The sequence below is a fragment of the Hyperolius riggenbachi genome, chromosome 5, assembly GCF_040937935.1.
Source record: "Hyperolius riggenbachi isolate aHypRig1 chromosome 5, aHypRig1.pri, whole genome shotgun sequence".
NCBI lineage: Eukaryota > Metazoa > Chordata > Amphibia > Anura > Hyperoliidae > Hyperolius > Hyperolius riggenbachi.
The window spans coordinates 187,393,087-187,412,775 of NC_090650.1; the positions used below are offsets into that span (position 1 = coordinate 187,393,087).

Sequence of the window (19,689 nt, forward strand, 5' to 3'; positions counted from 1 at the left end):
GGCAGATTTTGAGCCCGATACGCGTTAGTCTTCTTGGCCTTGTTTGTGTCAATTTTTGTGGCTTTTTTCAATAAAATTTACCAGCTTTTATCACCTCACTGAGATTGCGGATCCTCCTTTGCTTGAGGTTAGCATACAGGATGAAGGAAAACTATACATACAAAAGACCACACTTACCTTTGATAAAGTCTTTTCCAGTAGTCCAAGGGACAGCACCCCTCCATTGAGACTTGTCTCCCTCCCAATACTGGATAGGAAGCTATTAAACAAATACATTTGCATAATGGACAGCAGCATACATAAATACAAGCTACTCACAGAGATCCTCAGTAATAAAAAAAAAAAAAAAGATGACCCGGACTCACCGTATGATGCTTGCATAATGTCTTTCTTAATAGTTTCCCACATAGGGTGGCAAGTAGGGGTGCTGTCCCTTGGACTACTGGAAAAGACTTTACCGAAGGCAAGTGTGGTCTTTCCCAGAAAGTCCTTGGGACAGCACCCCTCCATTGAGACGATAATCAAGATCTATAATAAGAGTGGGACCACTGCCTGTAGAACTTTTCTACCAAAGGCTAGATCACCACTAGATAAAAGATTTAGTCTATAATGTTTTACAAGCGTGTTTTGGCTGGACCAGGTCGCCGCTCTGCAAATCTGCTCGATGGAAGCTCCGGCCCTCTCTGCCCATGAGGTTGAAACACTTCTTGTCGAATGAGCTTTAACAGATGTTGACAGAATTTTTCCCTGTGATTGATATGCTACAGAAAAGGTCTGTCTTATCCATCTAGCAATAGTTGGCTTAGACGCATGGAACCCTTTATTCTTTCCAGCGAAAAGTATGAATAACGCATCTGTTTTCCTCCAGGATTTAGATCTTTCTAAGTATTGAAGCAGACATCTTCTAACATCCAAGCAATGAAGTCGCTTTTCTTTTTCATTTGACACAAAAGGATGGAAGAAAGATTTCTTGAGTCCTATGAAATGTTGATACTACCTTTGGAATAAAGGCTATGGCCTCAATTCACTAAGATCATGCTGGAGATAATAAGGCAAGAGAAAACTTACCTCCACTAGTAAGAGAGTTATCTTATCTCTTCATTCCTTACGTTACCTCCTCTGTAGTTAAGTTACCTCCTCTGTAGTTAAGTTACCTCCTCTGTAGTTAAGTTACCTCCTCTGTAGTTAAGTTACCTCCTCTGTAGTTATTTTCACATGCAGTTAATAAACAGCCTGTCTTTAACTCTGGAGTTATTTTAAGGATTAAAGAGTTAACTTAAAGACAGAAGAGTTAACCTTAGGTTTGCCTGAGGTAAAATGTTTCCTGAATACTACATGCCTTATCACCATGGTAAAACTCTAGAAGAGTTATTAAAGACAGGAGATAAGCTTAGTGAATTGAGGCCATTATCTGGACGTAAGGTAATCTTATCCTCAGAAATAATACAGTAAGGTGGCTTCACCATTTCAGCCTGCAGGGATTTTTCACCTTATGCATCAGAGCAATTTTCACCTCCCATTCATTCGCTAACAACTTTATCACTACTTAACACAATTTATTGATCTATATCTTGTTTTTTCCGCCACCAATTAGGCTTTCTTTGGGTGGTATATTTTGCTAAGAATTTTTTTTCCGTCCATTATAGCTTTAAAATAATCCACGCTACCATAATTAAAACCTATGTATTTTATTTGCCTGTTTATCTCGGTTATGACCAGGGCTGTGGAGTCGGTACAAAAATCTTCTGACTCCAACTCCGACTCCTCAGTTTATGAAACCACGACTCCGACTACCCAAAATTGCCCCGACTTAGTCTAATACTTAACAGGGCTGTGGATTTTGTACAAAAATCATCCGACTCCTCAGTTTATGAAATCAATGACTCCCGACTCCAACTCCGAGTGCCCAAAATTGCCCCGGCTCCGACTCCTCGACTCCGACTCCAACTCCACAGCCCTGGTTATGACACCATTTAAATTTTGTCCTTATCACAATGTATGGCGCCAATATTTTATTTGGAAATAAAGGTGCATTTTTTCCGTTTTGCGTCCATCACTATTTACAAGCTTATAATTTAAAAAAAAAATCTAGTATACCCCCTTCAAATGCATATTTAAAAAGTTCAGACCCTTAGGTAACTATTTGTTTTGTTTTTTTTGTTTTTTTTTAAATATAATTTTTTTTTCCATTAAAAATTTTATTTGGGTAATATTTTGGTGTGGGAAATAAACAGTTAATTTTTAATGTTATTATATGTTTAAATTGTAATGTAAAAAATATGTAGATGTAGTTTTACTATTTGGCCACAAGATGGCCACCTTAAGTTTATTTTTTTCTCCTTGTGCTTCTCGATCACCGGAAGCACAAGGAGAACGGGGAAACTTTTTTTTTACAGAAAGACTGAAGCCTCTAGGAAGAGCGTTTCGGTTTTTCTGCTGGGGACACGGATCGGTGATCGGGGACCATGTTCCCGTTCACTGAACCCAGGGCTACCAGGGGACAGCACGGGGCGCGCCCGCGAACGCGAGCACGCCGAAGCGTCCATCACTATATACAAGCTTATAATTTAAAAAAATTTTCTAGTATACCCCCTTCAAATGCATATTTAAAAAGTTCAGACCCTTAGGTAACTATTTGTTGTCGTTTTTTGTTATTTTTTTAAATATAATTTTTTTTTTCCATTAAAAATTTTATTTGGATAATATTTTGGTGTGGGAAATAAACAGTTAATTTTTAATGTTATTATATGTTTAAATTGTAATGTAAAAAATATGTAGATGTAGTTTTACTATTTGGCCACAAGATGGCCACCTTAAGTTTATTTTTTTCTCCTTGTGCTTCTCGATCACCGGAAGCACAAGGAGCACGGGGAAACTTTTTTTTTTACAGAAAGACTGAAGCCTCTAGGAAGAGCATTTCGGTTTTTCTGCTGGGGACACGGATCGGTGATCGGGAACCATGTTCCCGTTCACTGATCCCAGGGCTACGAGGGGACAGCACGGGGCGCGCCCACGAACGCGAGCACGCCGAAGCGTGGCACCGCAGCAGAGCAGCCGCCTGGACTTGAGCATCACGTCCGGGTGACAGAAATGGTTAATTGACAAAGCCTGCAATTCCCCCACTCTCCTGGCAGACGTAATTGCAAGAAGAAATGCAGTCTTTACTGATAATTTCACCGAAATCTGATAAAGTGGCTCAAACGGAGGCCCACACACGGCCTGTAATACTGTGTTTAGATTCCAAGAAGGAGTCTTTGGTATAACTACTGGACATAACCTCTTAAGCGCCTGAAAAAAAATCAACAGAAAATTCTTCTCGAGCCAGTTTCCTTTGTAAAAAAAAAAACACTAATTGCTGCTGTTTGTACTTTTAGAGTACTAATACCTAGTCCCTCTTTAAACCCAGACTGCAAGAATTCTAGAACTGAAGTAGATGAATGAACGTTCATCGATCTCTCCATGCACCAGAATCCATTTTATTTTGCCAAGTAAGTTTGCACCTACAAAGAATTAGTCTTGGCAGTTGCCTAGCAAACACAAACAATACAAGGACAGACAGTGTGTATATTACAAGTCAAGGACATTATGCAAGTATAGTGGCAGTAAGCAATGTGAGAATTGTTCATTTTCAGTTCTGTGCTGATTACTTTCAAGTCCTAGCAGCTCTAGTGGGGTTCTGCATTTAGTATGGCTACCGCTTGAACAAAAAGGCTGTTCCTGTGTCTAGAGGTTTTGGTAGCGATTGACCGGAATCTTACTCCTGAGGGCAAGAGCTGGAAGATGGAGTGAGCTGGAAGATGGAGTGAGCTGGGTGAGAGGGGTCAGAGGCAATTTATTTTGATGTGTATAGAAATTCCAGGCTATTTCTAACAGAAACCGGTAGTTGAAAGTGTCAAAGTTTGCCTCTAAAGCTCAGTTCAGGTGTTGAAAGTGAGTAGCAAAAGCTCCAATCCTGTGCAGTTGATTACAGCTGCAGCAAGATGGGAGTTTTTGCACATGGGAGTCTTCCAGCAACAGTACTCTAAACATAGTACACAGGATACTGTTTAAAAGGTTGTAATGGTAAGCTATGTGAACCTAATGTCAAGGTTTTGACATTATTAGCTGGCTGAAGATTGAAATGGAATGATATTTTTAATCACATTGAATTGCAATAAAAAAAAAATTAAACAAAAAAAAAAAAAAACACTTGTAAAGCACCCTTCTTCATTTATAGTAATGTTATAGTATAGTAATGTTATAACAAAAGAGGAATTTCACTAATTTAATATTTAAAGAGCACCAATAATAATAATAATTAAAAAAAAACAGAGGGCCTGTAATGTAAGGCTCTCGGTTAATGCTGCCAGGATCGGCTGGTGTAAACCGCAATAACTCACTTGCACATAAATGATTAGAGGTCTTAAACTCCGCCCCCTCCATTGGCAAAATTGATGTGGCCACGCACACCTACATCAGCATAATAGGCAGCTGTCGAGCTGGGGGTGGGCCGTGGTAATACAGATGGGGTGTCAACAGATATGGAAGATTTTGGATAAAAATGGCTGTGGCAGTGCTGCCAATTAAAGAGGTGGAATTGTAGACCTCTAATCATTTGTGGGCGAGTTACTGCCGCTAACACCCGCTGATCCTTGCATCTCTAACACAGAGCTTTACAATCAGGCCTCTTTCCCCAGTTGTGCTCATACGTTTACATACCATGGCAGAATTTATGATTTCTTAACCATTTTTCATTGAATATGAATAACAAAAACTTTTCTTTCACTCGTGGTTAGTGGCTGGCAGAAGTCATTTATGGCCAAACAACTGGGTTTGCTCTTTTTAAATCATAATCACTACACAAACTACCTAAATGATAATTATCAAAAGGTTGGCAGTGGAATATTTAAAGAGCAGGATATACAGTACCCATTAACAATAACTATAAGCAATACACAAAAGCCTGTTATTAGTTGCAAAAAGCATAGCAAAATGTATTAGAAAAATATTAATGTTCATTAACAAAAAACACATGGGATGGCCACCCAGTCACAACTCATCTACCCTAGCACAAACACACATGTTCACAAGCATCCACCGGCATCTAGGATTAATGGTGGAAAAATTGTCCAACAGGCAAAAGGGTATACAGCAAAAAGCCAGTCACTTGGTGACAATGTTGTAAATGAAAGTCCTGTCGTTCAGGCAGAGCAGCCACACTGGTGTTGGACACAAATTACCAGAACTGACAACCTTATGCGGGATTAGCCAAAGCATGAAGCAGTATAGAGGTCTGCAATAGTTCAATGCATGTGCAAGTAGCAAAGCTCAGTGCAAGCACAAAATAGCAGCACATAGACGCATCACAGCGCATCAAACTTGTATTGAAACGATATATAGATTGGCTTGTCTCACCACGTCCATAAGTCTGGGATACATGCACAGTAGCAGTCCATCTCACCACATAGGATTGTCAGTTGTCAGCAGGTGCAGGAGTTAATGTACCCCGTCCAGGATCGATGGTGGATGGTGTCCATATAGTGCATGATAATCAGCACAGGAGGCAAGAGAACTACAGGTCCAAGCAGTGGCAGTCACGGTCGGTTTGACTGGACGGCGTGCACAGCAGTAGAGAGGCCCTTTTACAGACCTGTAGTGTGTGGCTGGGTGGAGGTTGGGACGTCCCATGCAGAAGACGTGCAGCTCCCCCGACGTTTCGCCGGCTTTCTCAAGGGGGCGTGGTACTACCTGAATGACTCTGATCAAAAGTCTACATACCCCAAGTTCTTAATACCCTGTACTGCTCCCATTAACATCAATGACAGCTTGAAGTCTTTTGTGATAGTCATGGATGAGGCTCTTTGTCATCTCAAGTGGTAAAGCTGCCCATTTTTCCTGGCAAAAAAACCTCCAGTTCCCCTAAATTCTTGCGCTGTCTTACATGACCTGCGAATCTGAGGTCTTCCCAGAGTGGCTCAATGATATTGAGGTCAGGAAACTAAGATGAACACTCCCGAAACTTAACTTTATGTTGCTGTAGCCAAAGACAAGTTGACTTGGCCTTGTGTTTTGGATCCTTATGTTGAAATGCCCAAGTACGTCCCATGTTAAGCTTCCTGGCTGAGTGCAACTTTTCCACCAGTATTCTCTAATAACTTACTGCATTTAAATTGCCATCAGTGCTAGCCAAATTGAATGTGTCTTTGTAGCTCACACATCCCCAAAAACATCAGCGTTCCACCACCATGATTCACAGTAGGAATGGTGTACCTTTCATCATAGGCCTTGCTGACTCCCCTCCAAATGTAGCATTTATGGTTCTGGACAAAAAGTTAATTTTTAGTCTCATCATTTCAAATTACTTTGTGACAAAGTTTGAGGCCAGTTTCACACTGCATATAGCGGCTGCACCGTCCAAAACAAGCCTTTGCAGATTACTGCGTTAGTACGCGGTAATCCCCGTCTGGCAGCCGGCCAAGCATGAAGTGACTCTCACTTCCTGTGGTCAAAGAGATCACGTGCAGAAGAGTATTGTACGCTTCAACGTATGCGCAACGCGTAAAACTTGCGGCAGGCATTTTAACAAACACGTCGCCACAGACTTCCATGACTTCCGGTTCGCCACACGGTAACTTAGGTTTGCCCTTGCGTCGGGGGTGGTGGCGAAAAGATCACTTTCGTCCCATCGTGCCACGCCGGAATGAAAGGCCGCATAGACTAACATTGCCTGGCGGTGGGGCGTGGTAAAAATGTTGCACCACACCAGTGTGAAAGGGCCCTGAGACTTGTCTTTGTGCGATTTTGCATATTGTAAGTGGGGTACTTTGTGGCATTTGTGTAGTAATGGCCTTCTTCTGGCAGCCCATATTTCTACAAGTGCCTCCTTATTGTGCATCTTGCTACTGCCATACCACATTTTTTCAGAGTCCTGTGTTTCACCTGAAGTTATTTGGGGGTTTTTCCTTGCATTCCGAACAATTTTTCTGGCAGTTGTGGCTGGACTTCTAGTTGGTCTACCTAACCATGGTTTGATTTCAACAGAACCCAAAATTTTCCACTCTTTAATTAGAGTTTAAACACTGCTGTTTGGAGTTCCCAATTCCTTGTTCTTATATCCCTTTCCTGCTTTATAGAGTTCAACAACATTTTTCCCGCAGATTCTTTGACATTTCTTTTGCTTGCCCTATGACTTGGAATCCAAAAAAACATCAGTGCAACACTGGATGAAAGATGGAAGGGACTGTCAGGCGTTCAGAAACTCCTTTACCTTTTATACCCACCCACTAATTACAAGCAAATAGATCACAGGTGAAAATGGTTACCTTTAATAGCCATTAAAACCAGTTTGTGTCAAGTTGTGTGCATGTTACCAGGCCAAATCCCAAGGATATGTAAATTTCTGATCATTTGGGTACTTTGTGTAGTGATTAGGATTTAAAAAAAAAAAAAGGAAAAACACAGTTGCATGACAATAAATGGCTTCAGCCAACCACTAACCAGGAGTGTGAGAGAGTGTGAGAGTGTGAGTGTGTGAGTGTGTGCGTGTGTGTAAAAGCACCTTGATCGTCTTAGCATAGAGATCCCTTACTACCTGGGATGATATGTCTCGCATCCCCCCTGCACACACCTGAGCGGAGCTGCAAACAGCCAATCCAATTTCACCCATTCATGTTAATGGAAAACATGCAAATATCTGCCATTCTCAATCAAATTTTAGCCATTCATTTTCAATGGGAAAATGTACACTGCCGCCATTCTTTGACTGTTAATCGCAGGGTTTTCAAACTTGGCACACTTGGTCACTGGGATTAATATTCAGGAAAGTGGGTGGAGCCTACAACAGCCAATCAAAATGTACCTTTTGATTTTCAAGGGGAATATTTAAACTGCTGTCATTCTTACACTGTTAATAGCAGAGGCTTCGATCTTGCTACGTCGGTAATTGGGTGACTTGTGTTTAAATTCACTAAAGGGGCGAAGCCACAAACAGCCAATCAGATTTCTTTGCTGGATAAACTGCTTCCATTCACACAATTTTGATGCCAGGAACCAGATAGCTCAAAACTTGATCACTGAGTGACTGTGTCAAGGTCACAGAAAGTGGGTGGAGCCAAAAACTAATTTCACTGGGAAAATATAAACTGCAGTCATTCTTACATTGTTAATGGCAGGGCTCTCAAACTTTGCCCAGTTGGTCACTGGGTGACTGAAATTAATATTTAGGAAGTGGGTGGAGCCTACAGAAGCCAAAATTCACCTGTTGATTTTCAAGGAGAATATGTAAATTGCTGCCATGTTTACACTGTTAATAGCAGATTCCTCAAACCTGGTACTGGGTGACTGAGTGAGTCACTGGGTGACTGAGGTTCAAAAAAGGTGGGCAGAGCCACAAACAGCCAATCTGATTTGTTTAATTTCAAATTTTTGATGCCAAAGACCCCAAAGCTCTCAAACTTGGTCATTGAGTGTTTGTGTGTTAGGGTTACAAAAAGTGGGCAGAGCCAACACCAGACAAATACATACCCGGGCAACGGTGGGTCATCATCTAGCATTCTATAAAAAATGGTTAAGAAATCATAAATTCTGTCAGGGTATGTAAACTTATGAGCACAACTGTATATTTATAATGTTCCTCTAGAAAATGATATCCTAAGTACAAAATTAGATTCTTGTGGTAAATGACTTGCAAAATGATGGTACATTTGAGACAGAGTTTGATGCATTTTACATACCTATAAGTGTTGAGAACAGAAAACTGAAATAATCCACATCATGTATTGTACTTTCGAAGCTTGGACACATCCAATTCCCAAAGGGTGACCTGTAAAAATAATGTATCAGGTTTGTGTGCTTTCCAACATCAAATGTTAAAAATAACGGATGTTTAGAAAACTAGCCCAGAGTCAAATAATACCACATTTACTATAATATAAAATGAGATTCATGGTCCCAAAATGCCACTGAAAAATAATACCTTGGTTTAAATTCAAGTCAATGATGCGGGACCTGCAGCTCCATGCAAAGCATGTCACAAAGATTGTAGTAGCTACCTTTTCTTGCTCCAGCTGCTGACTAGTTTTCATTCAATCCACAGCCACATCCTCCAACATTCAGCCTTAAGGTGGCCATCCATCTATCGATTTGGCTGTATGATCGACCATTCGATCTGATAATTTTATAGAACCGATAGAGAATCGAGTGTGTTCCAGAATTCTCAATCGAAGAGTAGCCGATTTCATGTCGAATCGACCAGCTTACTTGATCAAGCAAGATGCAAGATCTCGGTCGATCGCACAGGAATTGACTACTTTTCACATGTCATTTGATTGATGCTGAAACCATTTTGCATACACAGCTTGGCACACAACATCGGTCAGATCGAATGTGAATCACATAGGATATCGTTTGAAGTGTGTGGGTCACTTATCAATCGACTTTTGATCAACCATACTGAAGTTGATTCCTTAAAGGGAACCAGAAACGAACCGATGTTGAAAATGTAAAAAAGATATTATACATACCTGGGGCTTCCTCCAGCCCCATAAGCTTGGATCGCTCCCACGCTGCCATCCTCCGCTGTCTCTATCGCAGGTACCGGGTCCCGTCACTTCCGCCAGACGCGGCCAGGCTTCCGCATGCACAGGGGCCTCCTCCGGCTCTGTACGCATGCACCTGCGCAGTACGGAGGGAGTGCACTGTGCTTGCGTCGACTGGCCGAAATGACGAGACCCGGTACTGACGGAAAGAGGCAGCGGAGAGAGGCAGCGTGGGAGCGATCCAGGCTGATGGGGCTGGAGGAAGCCCCAGGTATGTATAAATATGTTATTTTTTTAATCTCTGGTTCTCTTTAAGTCGATCGCTTTGACGATTGAATCAGAATCACTAGATGTATGGCTACCTTTATTGTTATGTGTTACATAATCCCAAATCTGGATGATGGAAGGGCTGTTGCAGTCAAAGAAAAAACAAGAGTCGAAGCAAGACTAAGTGACTGAGCATATACTGGCTCTATAACTAGAGAATTTCAACCACTTCCCCTCTAAAGGTTGTTTTCCTCTTATGGACCAGAGCCATTTTCACATTATAGCGCTGCTCCCATTCATTTGGCACCCCTACACCATGTGACTCGCATTGTTGTAGCAACGCGTGCCCATGCCGACAGTGCTTACTGCAAGGGGAGGGACGGGATCAATGGAATAAATGGCAAGTGTGTAGCCCATAATGCAGCATGGGAGTAGTCATGGCAATGTGAAGCCATAGGACTCACACTTGCTGCTAGCCACTTGCAGTAAATAGTAAACATGCTCAAGTATATGGGCATTTGCAGGTAAAACTAACATGAGCCAGATGGCCCTGAATGCGAAGCTCAAGGTCACTGCATGCCAAATGAGATGTTGAATACACTTCGATTAAAACCACCGATATACAGTGGATTGTAACGTGTGGGCAAATGTAAGGTAATAAACACGAATGACGCCTCAAACAGTACCTGCAGAGCACTAAAGGGAGACTTAAACATGTGTGGGTTTCATCCACAATAGCACATTTTATTTTAAAACTACAAATGGCCAAAGACTGAGAAATAATTTTTTTTTCTTATTATTCCCCTTTTGCCACCACTACATGAAATCATCAAGCCAGGATCTGGACATGTGGCATCACGGCGGCAAGTGCAGAACGCTGAGCGGAGATTCCTCCTGCAGGATGGTTGCAGAAACCAGGCTGCTGGGGGGAGGGTGTCACATCTGGCTATCCATATTGGGGCCTGAAGACAAAAGGGGGAGGTTTAAATCACTGAGGAACATATGGGTACATGGGGGGGGGGGGATCTATTAACCTCCTTGCCGGTCTAAAAAATCCAGCAAGGAGGCAGCGCCGCACTTTTTTATTTTATTTTTTTTTAAATCATGTAGCGAGCCCAGGGCTCGCTACATGATAGCCGCTGAGCGGCGGCATCCCCCCACCCACTCCGATCGCCTTTGGCGATCAGAGTATGCAGGAAAAAAAGAGCGCTCGCTTACAGGAAGAAAAAAAAAAAAAAAGAATGAGGCCATCTTGTGGCCAAATAGTAAAACTATATCTACATATATATTTTTTTAAATAAACCTATTTTTTATTTATAAAGCGCCAACATATTCTGTGGCGCTGTACAATGTAAGAAAACAAACAAGGGATACATAATGATACAGACAATGATATACATCAAATATGAACACTAATACAAGACACAGCACTGATTACAATTTGATTTAACATGATGACTAAAATGTATAAATGTCTAACAGTGTGCAAGCAATTAAATTAATAACATTCCATGACACAGGAGGGTGAGAGCCCTGCCCTTGCGAGCTTACAATCTACAGACAATTACATTTAATTGGGTTAAACCCAATATGCTTAGACCGGTTAAAGAGACACTGAAGCGAAAAAAAAATTATGATATTATGATTTGTATGTGTAGTACAGCTAAGAAACAAAACATTAAGATCAGATACATCAGTCTAATTGTTTCCAGTACAGGAAGAGTTAAACTCCAGTTGTTATCTCTATGCAAAAAAGCCATTAAGCTCTACGACTTTGAAAGTCATTGAGAGGGCTGTTTTCTGACTTTTATTATCTCAACTGTTCCTGAACGATTTACTTTTTCTCTGCCAGAGGAGAGATCATTAGTTCACAGACTGCTCTGAAAGAATCATTTTGAATGCTGAGTGTTGTGTAATCTGCACATATTATAGAATGATGCAATGTTAGAAAAACACTATATACCTGAAAATAAAAATATGAGAATATTTTCTTTGCTGCTAATCTTCTAGTAATTATTCATAGTACACAACCAATTCATTATATAATATATTTTTTTTCCGCTTCAGTGTCTCTTTAAAGTGTGGAGAAAAATTAAATGCATTACTTAGGCAACCGGGAAAAAATTCCCCCTACACAATGTTATGACTGAATCAGAGTTCCTTAGAGTGAATGGCAAACAACAATTCTTTGAAACCATATGCTGCCTTGAAGAGGGAATTTGATCTCCCCAATCATACAGTATGCTGTCATGGTACAACTAAGACATGCATTTAAAGCAGAATTTTGTTCTAGAGGCTAGACCGTTGATGCAATCCCACGAAACAAATGTTATTTGTCTTGTCTATTTTTCATTTAAAGAAGAACTGTAAAGGCCCATACACACGTCGGATTTCCGCGAACGACGGGTCGTTTGAACGTCCCGTCGTTCGCCCGCTAAATTGGGCGTGTGTACAGGCTGTCGTTCGCTTGATAAGGGCGAGTTTGAGCGATCCGCCGGGCGGATCGCTCAAACTCACCCTTATCAAGCGAACGACAGCCTGTACACACGCCCGATTTAGCGGGCGAACGACGGAACGAGGGGACGTTCAAACGACCCGTCGTTCGCGGAAATCCGACTTGTGTATGGGCCTTAAGGTGGCGTTGAATTCACCACCAGTGTGAATCTGATGGCAGGTTTGTAAGAGAAAACCCAGTTCCCATAGGTGAAAAAGTCCTGCAGCTAATGAAAATCCAGCTGAAAAAGGTGAAATCCCTCTCACTCAGTGATATTAGTTCTAGGCTTAAAGGAAACCAGAGACGGGAAAAGGGAAAAAAAAAATTATATACATACCTGGGGCTTCCTCCAGCCCCATCCGCCTGGATCGCTCCCACGCCGCTGTCCTCCGATGTCTGCAGCTATGAGAACCGGGTCCAGTCACTGACGTCTACGAAGGAGAAGTGCGCCCTCTACGTATCTCTCCAGCGGCTGCTGGAGAGATACGCAAACAGCGCACTTCTCTTACACTAGACTGGCTCCAACTGACGGCAGTGCGGGGACCCGGTTCTCGTAGCTGTAGACATCGGAGGACAGTGGCGTGGGAGTGATCCAGGCAGTTGGGGCTGGAGGAAGCCCCGGGTATGTATAATTTTTTTTTCCTTTTGGTCTCTGGTTCACTTTAAAGTTCAGCCTTGGATGCACAGCTTTGAGTGTAATCACATGCAGCTCCTTCCTGATTTGCATAATAGAAGTTAAAGGCCCAACATCTCAGCAGTCAGATCTTCTACACACTAAATTTTGATGGTACGGAGAAGACCCACCCCCCCAAAACTATCTTTTGTGCCAAATTGAAATCCCTAGAGTCACAAGATAGCTTCAATATACAAATTTAATACGAAAAGTGGGCTCCAGCCAACATCAATCACCAATAATTAATAAAGTATCTATTTGTTAATGCACGACTGGTTTGAAAAAGAGAAATTTAGAAAAAAGCAGACCAGAGTCTGCAGCTCAAAGCGCTAAATGATTCATGTAACTATAAAAATACAAAACATTTATTGGTACACTTAAAATATTGTTCTCCACACATTAAAAAAAACCTCATAACAAACAGCAGTATGAAACACTGTCTATTTAGTCACAGTGCCCAATGTCCAGCCACTGATGCAAGAATAATGATAAAGGAGCCAATATATATATATATATATATATATATATATATATATATATATATATATATATATATATATATATATATATATATATATATATATATATATATGTATATATATATATATATATATATATATATATATATATATATATATATATATATATATACACTATATATATATATATATATATATATATATATATATATATATATATATATATATATATAATCTAGGCCGCGTGTTCAGATAACATCATCAATCCAGTAACCAAGTTGCTTGGAACAGTGCAAAGTTGCATCTTGATGATGATAGTAATGTTCTGATGGTAACCTCTGCAGAAGGATAAACCAATATGCAGACAAACTTGCACTATGTGTTCAAATATGCAGAGCACCTGTTCCCTGATGACGGCGCAAGGCTGAAACCGGTAGGAACTGGAGACTGGGCAACTTATATGAGATCGTTTTTGGATTTTAACCACTTCCCGCCCGCCTAACGCACAGGGGCGGCCGGGAAGTGGAGCCCGCAAGGACCAGCTCACCCACAGAGGCGGCGGTCCTTTTAGGGGCATGGGCGGAGCGATCGCGTGATCCGTGACGCGATCCTCCGCCGGCAATCACCCCCCCTAATCACCCATCAATCACTCCCTGTCACTATCTGTCAACGCTATTTCCCCCCCCCCCTGATCACCCCCCACCCCTCAGATTCTCCCCAGACCCCCCCCCCCCCCTGTGTACTGTATGCATCTATCCCCCTGATCACCTGTCAATCACCCATCAATCGCCCCCTGTCACTGCCACCCATCAATCAGCCCCTAACCTGCCCCTTGCGGGCAATCTGATCACCCACCCACACCAATAGATCGCCCGCAGATCCGACATCAGATCACCTCCCAAGTGCATCGTTTACATCTGTTCTCTACCCTAAACACCCACTAATTACCCATCAATCACCCATCAATCACCTCCTATAACCACCTGTCACTGTTACCCATCAGATCAGACCCTAATCTGCCCCTTGCGGGCACCCAATCACCCGCCTACACGCTCAGATTGCCCTCAGACCCCTCCTTATCAATTCGCCAGTGCATTAGTTACATCTGTTCTTCCCTGTAATAACCCACTGATCACCTGTCAATCACCCATCAATCACCCCCTGTCACTGCCACCCATCAATCACCCCCTGGCACTGCCACCCATCAATCAGCCCCTAACCTGCCCCTTGCGGGCAATCTGATCACCCACCCACACTAATAGATCGCCCGCAGATCCGACGTCAGATCACCTCCCAAGTGCATTGTTTACATCTGTTCTCTCCTCCAAACACCCACTAATTACCCATCAATCACCCCCTGTCACTGCTACCTATCAGATTAGACCCCTATCTGCCCCTAGGGCACTCAATCACCCGCCCACACCCTCAGAACGCCCTCAGACCCCAGCCCTGATCACCTCGCCAGTGCATTGCTTGCATCTATTCCCCCCTCTAATCACACCTTGAGACACCCATCAATCACCTCCTGTCACCCCCTAGCACACCTACCCATCAGATCAGGCCCTAATTTGCCCCGTGTGGGCTCCTGATCACTCGGCCAAACCCTCAGATGCCCCTCAGACCCCCTTCCGATCACCTCCCCGGTGCATTGATTGCATCTATTTTCCCCTCTAACCACCCCCTGAGACACCCATCAATCACCTCCTGTCACCCCCCTACCACTCCTATCCATCAGATCAGGCCCAATACAACCTGTCATCTAAAAGGCCACCCTGCTTATGACCGGTTCCACAAAATTCGCTCCCTCATACACCACCTGTCATCAAAATTTGCAGATGCTTATACCCCTAAACAGTCATTTTGAGACATTTGGTTTCCAGACTACTCACGGTTTTGGGCCCGTAAAATGCCAGGGCAGTATAGGAACCCCACAAGTGACCCCATTTTAGAAAAAAGACACCCCAATGTATTCTGTTAGGTGTATGACGAGTTCATAGAAATTGTTTTTTTTTTTTTTACAAAGTGTCATTTTTCACTAACTTGTGACAAAAAATAAAATCTTCTATGAACTCGCCATACACCTAACGGAATACCTTGGGGTGTCTTCTTTCTAAAATGGGGTCACTTGTGGGGTTCCTATACTGCCCTGGCATTTTAGGGGCCCTAAGGGCCGGTTCACACTTGCGGTTTTGCAAAAACCGCACCGGATGTCCGGACCGCACCGGAGCCGGATCGGACCTGAACCGTACGGTTCCTGTCCGGATCCGGTCCGGTTGCATACGGTTTCCGTGCGGTATGAACACGGTTGCGGTCCGGATCCGGATTCTTAAAGAGTAACTGTATAAAAACAAAAAAAAATGTTGGGGTCTGGGAGGTCAGCAGAAGGGGGACCTGTGGAATCAGGCCCTCTGCTGTTTAGCACTCACCTCCACCTCCGACATGCTGCCAACATCTCCGGATCCGGATCCAGCTGTGCTGCTCCACTCCAAAATGCTTGCCCATGTGTCCCCAGCCAATATCGCCGCAAAAATCCGCATAGGAAGTGGGGTAGAACATCCGGATTTTTTGCCAGTGTGTTGTGCGCTCTCCGGTTCTCATTGGTTTCCATTGGCCGGATGGTGCAGTCCGGCTCCGCCCCGGATACGGCTGCCGGAGGAGCCGGACCAAAAAATAGCGCATGTTGGAACGGACACCGGAGTCCGGATCCGGTCCGGCTCCGGTCCGGACGAAACGGACACATGTGAACCCTGGCATAGACTTACATTGCTATGCCGTGCGTCCGTTTCGTCCGGCCAGCATGCGGTGCGGCTCCGGCACGGCTATTCCGGATAGCCACCGCTAATGTGAACCGGGCCTTAACCGTGAGGAGTAGTCTAGAAAACAAATGCCTCAAAATGACCTGTGAATAGGACGTTGGGCCCCTTAGCGCACCTAGGCTGCAAAAAAGTGTCACATATGTGGCATCGCCGTACTCAGGAGAAGTAGTATAATGTGTTTTGGGGTGTATTTTTACACATACCCATGCTGGGTGGGAGAAATCTCTCTGTAAATAGACAATTGTGTGTAAAAAAAAAAAATCAAACAATTGTCATTTACAGAGATATTTCTCCCACCCAGCATGGGTATGTGTAAAAATACACCCCAAAACACATTGTACTACTTCTCCCGAGTACGGCGATACGTGTGTGGCACTTTTTTGCACCCTAACTGCGCTAAGGGGCCCAAAGTCCAATGAGCACCTTTAGGCTTTACAGGGGTGCTTACAAATTAGCACCCCCCAAAATGCAAGGACAGTAAACACACCCCACAAATGACCCCATTTTGGAAAGTAGACACTTCAAGGTATTCAGAGAGGGGCATGGTGAGTCCGTGGCAGATTTCATTTTTTTTTTTTTTGTCGCAAGTTAGAAGAAATGGAAACTTTTTTTTTTTGTCACAAAGTGTCATTTTCCGCTTACTTGTGACAAAAATTAATATCTTCTATGAACTCACCATGCCTCTCAGTGAATACTTTGAGATGTCTTCTTTCCAAAATGGGGTCATTTGGGGGGTATTTATACTATCCTGGAATTCTAGCCCCTCATGAAACATGTCAGGTGGTCAGAAAAGTCATAGATGCTTGAAAATGGGAAAATTCACTTTTGCACCATAGTTTGTAAACGCTATAACTTTTACCCAAACCAATAAATATACACTGAATGGGTTTTCTTTATCAAAAACATGTTTGTCCACATTTTTCGCGCTGCATGTATACAGAAATTTTACTTTATTTGAAAAATGTCAGCACAGAAAGTAAAAAAAATTTTTTTTTGCCAAAATTCATGTCTTTTTTGATGAATATAATAAAAAGTAAAACTCACAGCAGCAATCAAATAGCACCAAAAGAACGCTTTATTAGTGACAAGAAAAGGAGCCAAAATTCATTTAAGTGGTAGGTTGTATGAGCGAGCAATAAACCGTGAAAGCTGCAGTGGTCTGAATGGAAAAAAAGTGCCTGGTCCTTAAGGGGGGTAAAGCCCACGGTCCTCAAGTGGTTAAATGTGTACTGGGTTACACTATATGGTTACACTAAGGGTCCCTGTCAAAAGGACCCTGGAAGTAAGTCATTGTATATGTGATGTAGATTCAGCTTCTAATAAATGGTTATATGTTTCTTGGATGGAGAAGTGACCTTTCTCGATTTATTTCTGGTGATGGCCACTATGGAAACATGTTTTTGAGCACTGTGGGGTTACTGCAGATGCCGATCTGAATACCATGCGCTGTGGAAATGTATGCAAATGTCCAAGCCAGCTAAAGTTCCGGGTTGTAAAGCTTGTAATAAAAAAACATATTACAGCTACCACAGTGTTGGTACAGGCCTGTACTGAGGAAAAAACCCTGTCTTGAGCCAGTATGACACAGGTGCTCAGATCTTCAGAAGAACCATATGGGGCTGGATTCAAAACTTTTTCTGCTGTTATGGTTTGGAGTTATCACATACTTTAGGAGCACTGGCCCTAGTGCCAAACAGTGCCAAAAAGTTGAATGCTGGGAGTTCTTTTTATCTATAATATACTCCTCTTCCATTTATTTCCCTGCCTAGCTGATCACTTGTGTTTACAAGAAAGGCTGAGGTGACTCAGTGATTGGATGTGTAAATAAAAAAAAAAAAAAAAAAAAAAAAAAAAAAAGAATCTGGGAGGAAGGCAGCTAATGAATACACAATGAGCAAAAGAGGGGGGGGGGGGGGGGGGGGAAAGAGTCAGGGAGGATATGATGTCAGCATTAGCTTGGCAAGATGGCCACTGCCTAGAATACGATTTTTTGCTTTTCCTTTATAAAATTCACAGGAATCATTACGTGGATAGCACAATACATCTGTTATGTAAGTAGAAGTAGTATTTATCTACTTATATATGTGTTTTTTATATCTAGGTTAGCATGGGTGTCGCTTGTTCTTTAAGTGTACCAATAAATGTTTTGTAAAGTTTATGAAAAACTGCGCCCACTGCAATTTCGTATCCACATCAACCTATTCACTGTTCAATATCTACATCAACCAATTAACTTTAGAGTCTTCGCTATCAAAAAGTCCACAGTCTGGTTATTAATTGTTTTGTATGACAGCTCTCCTCTTCTATCTCCTGTTTGCCTGCAAAATCAAAATTTGGACATAGTGCATTACTGTTGTATATTTATATCACCATATATATTCCCCGTGCTGAAACATGCGTTCACCCGTGCTCCACTCCAAGTGTGTAGGTTACGTAGGTTACGCGGATACTCCGTAGCGGGGACGGGACGCCGAATCCGCGGAGAGGGCAATACCGCTGGGCCAGAGAGCTCGACACGCTTGTCATTCAACAGAATTGCGTGAGTGCTGATTGAGCGCAGGTTATTGATGGTTTTAAAAGGTTTTATGCTATGTTCTGTTTTTATATATTTTTATGAGGATTGGATTAAAATCGATTGAAGTTGAAAATCAAACCGACAATTGGCTGGTTCATAATAGAAACCTTGTTGGCATTTAACCACTTTGTCCTCCTTGACGTATAAAAACGTCAAGGAGGACAGGCGCACTCCCGCGCGCTCCCGCGGCCGATCGCGCGCGTGCACGAGCACTCCCGGCCGCGGAGTCGGTAGCCACGGAATCAATTTATCGGGCTATGGAGCCCGATCATTGATTCCTCTCCCCCGCTGAAAAAGCGACAGCTTCTCTCGGAAGCTTCGCTCTTTCTGAAGCTGTGTCTCTCTAAGCGTACATTGTACGCTTAGAGTGACGTCATGTAAAAAAAATCGAGATTGCCATCTTGTGGCCAAAAAGTAAAACTACAAGTAAATTCCCAAAAACATTACAATACACCAATATTTCCCCAAATAAAACACTTTTATATCCCACCCTCCCAAAAATGCCCACATAAAATGTTTAATAAAAAAAAACAAAAAAAACATTACTATAAAAAAAACAACAAATATTTACCTAAGGGTCTAAACTTTTTAAATATCTATGTAAAGATGAAATATTTCTCTCTATTTTTTTTTTATAAGCTTGTAAATAGTGATGTATGCAAAACGGAAAAAATGCTCTTTTATTTCCAAATAAAATATTGTCGCGATACATTGTGATAGGGACATAATTTAAATGGTGAAATAACCGTGACAAATGGGCAATAACAATACGTGGGTTTTAATTATGGAGGCATGTATTATTTTAAAACTATAATGGCCGAAAACTGACAAATAATGAATTTTTTCTTTTTTTTTCTTATTCTTCCTGTT

At 42.3% G+C, this 19,689-nt stretch overlaps 1 protein-coding gene across 1 annotated transcript in view; it reads right to left on the reverse strand.

Moving 5' to 3' along the window:
• TEX10 (testis expressed 10) overlaps nt 1-19,689 on the reverse strand; it is a 178,645-nt gene that overhangs the window by 52,246 nt on the left and 106,710 nt on the right. The window contains exon 9 of the mRNA XM_068236496.1: nt 8,712-8,800. Coding sequence (XP_068092597.1) covers nt 8,712-8,800 — 89 coding nt within the window. The remainder of the gene's footprint in view (nt 1-8,711; nt 8,801-19,689) is intronic.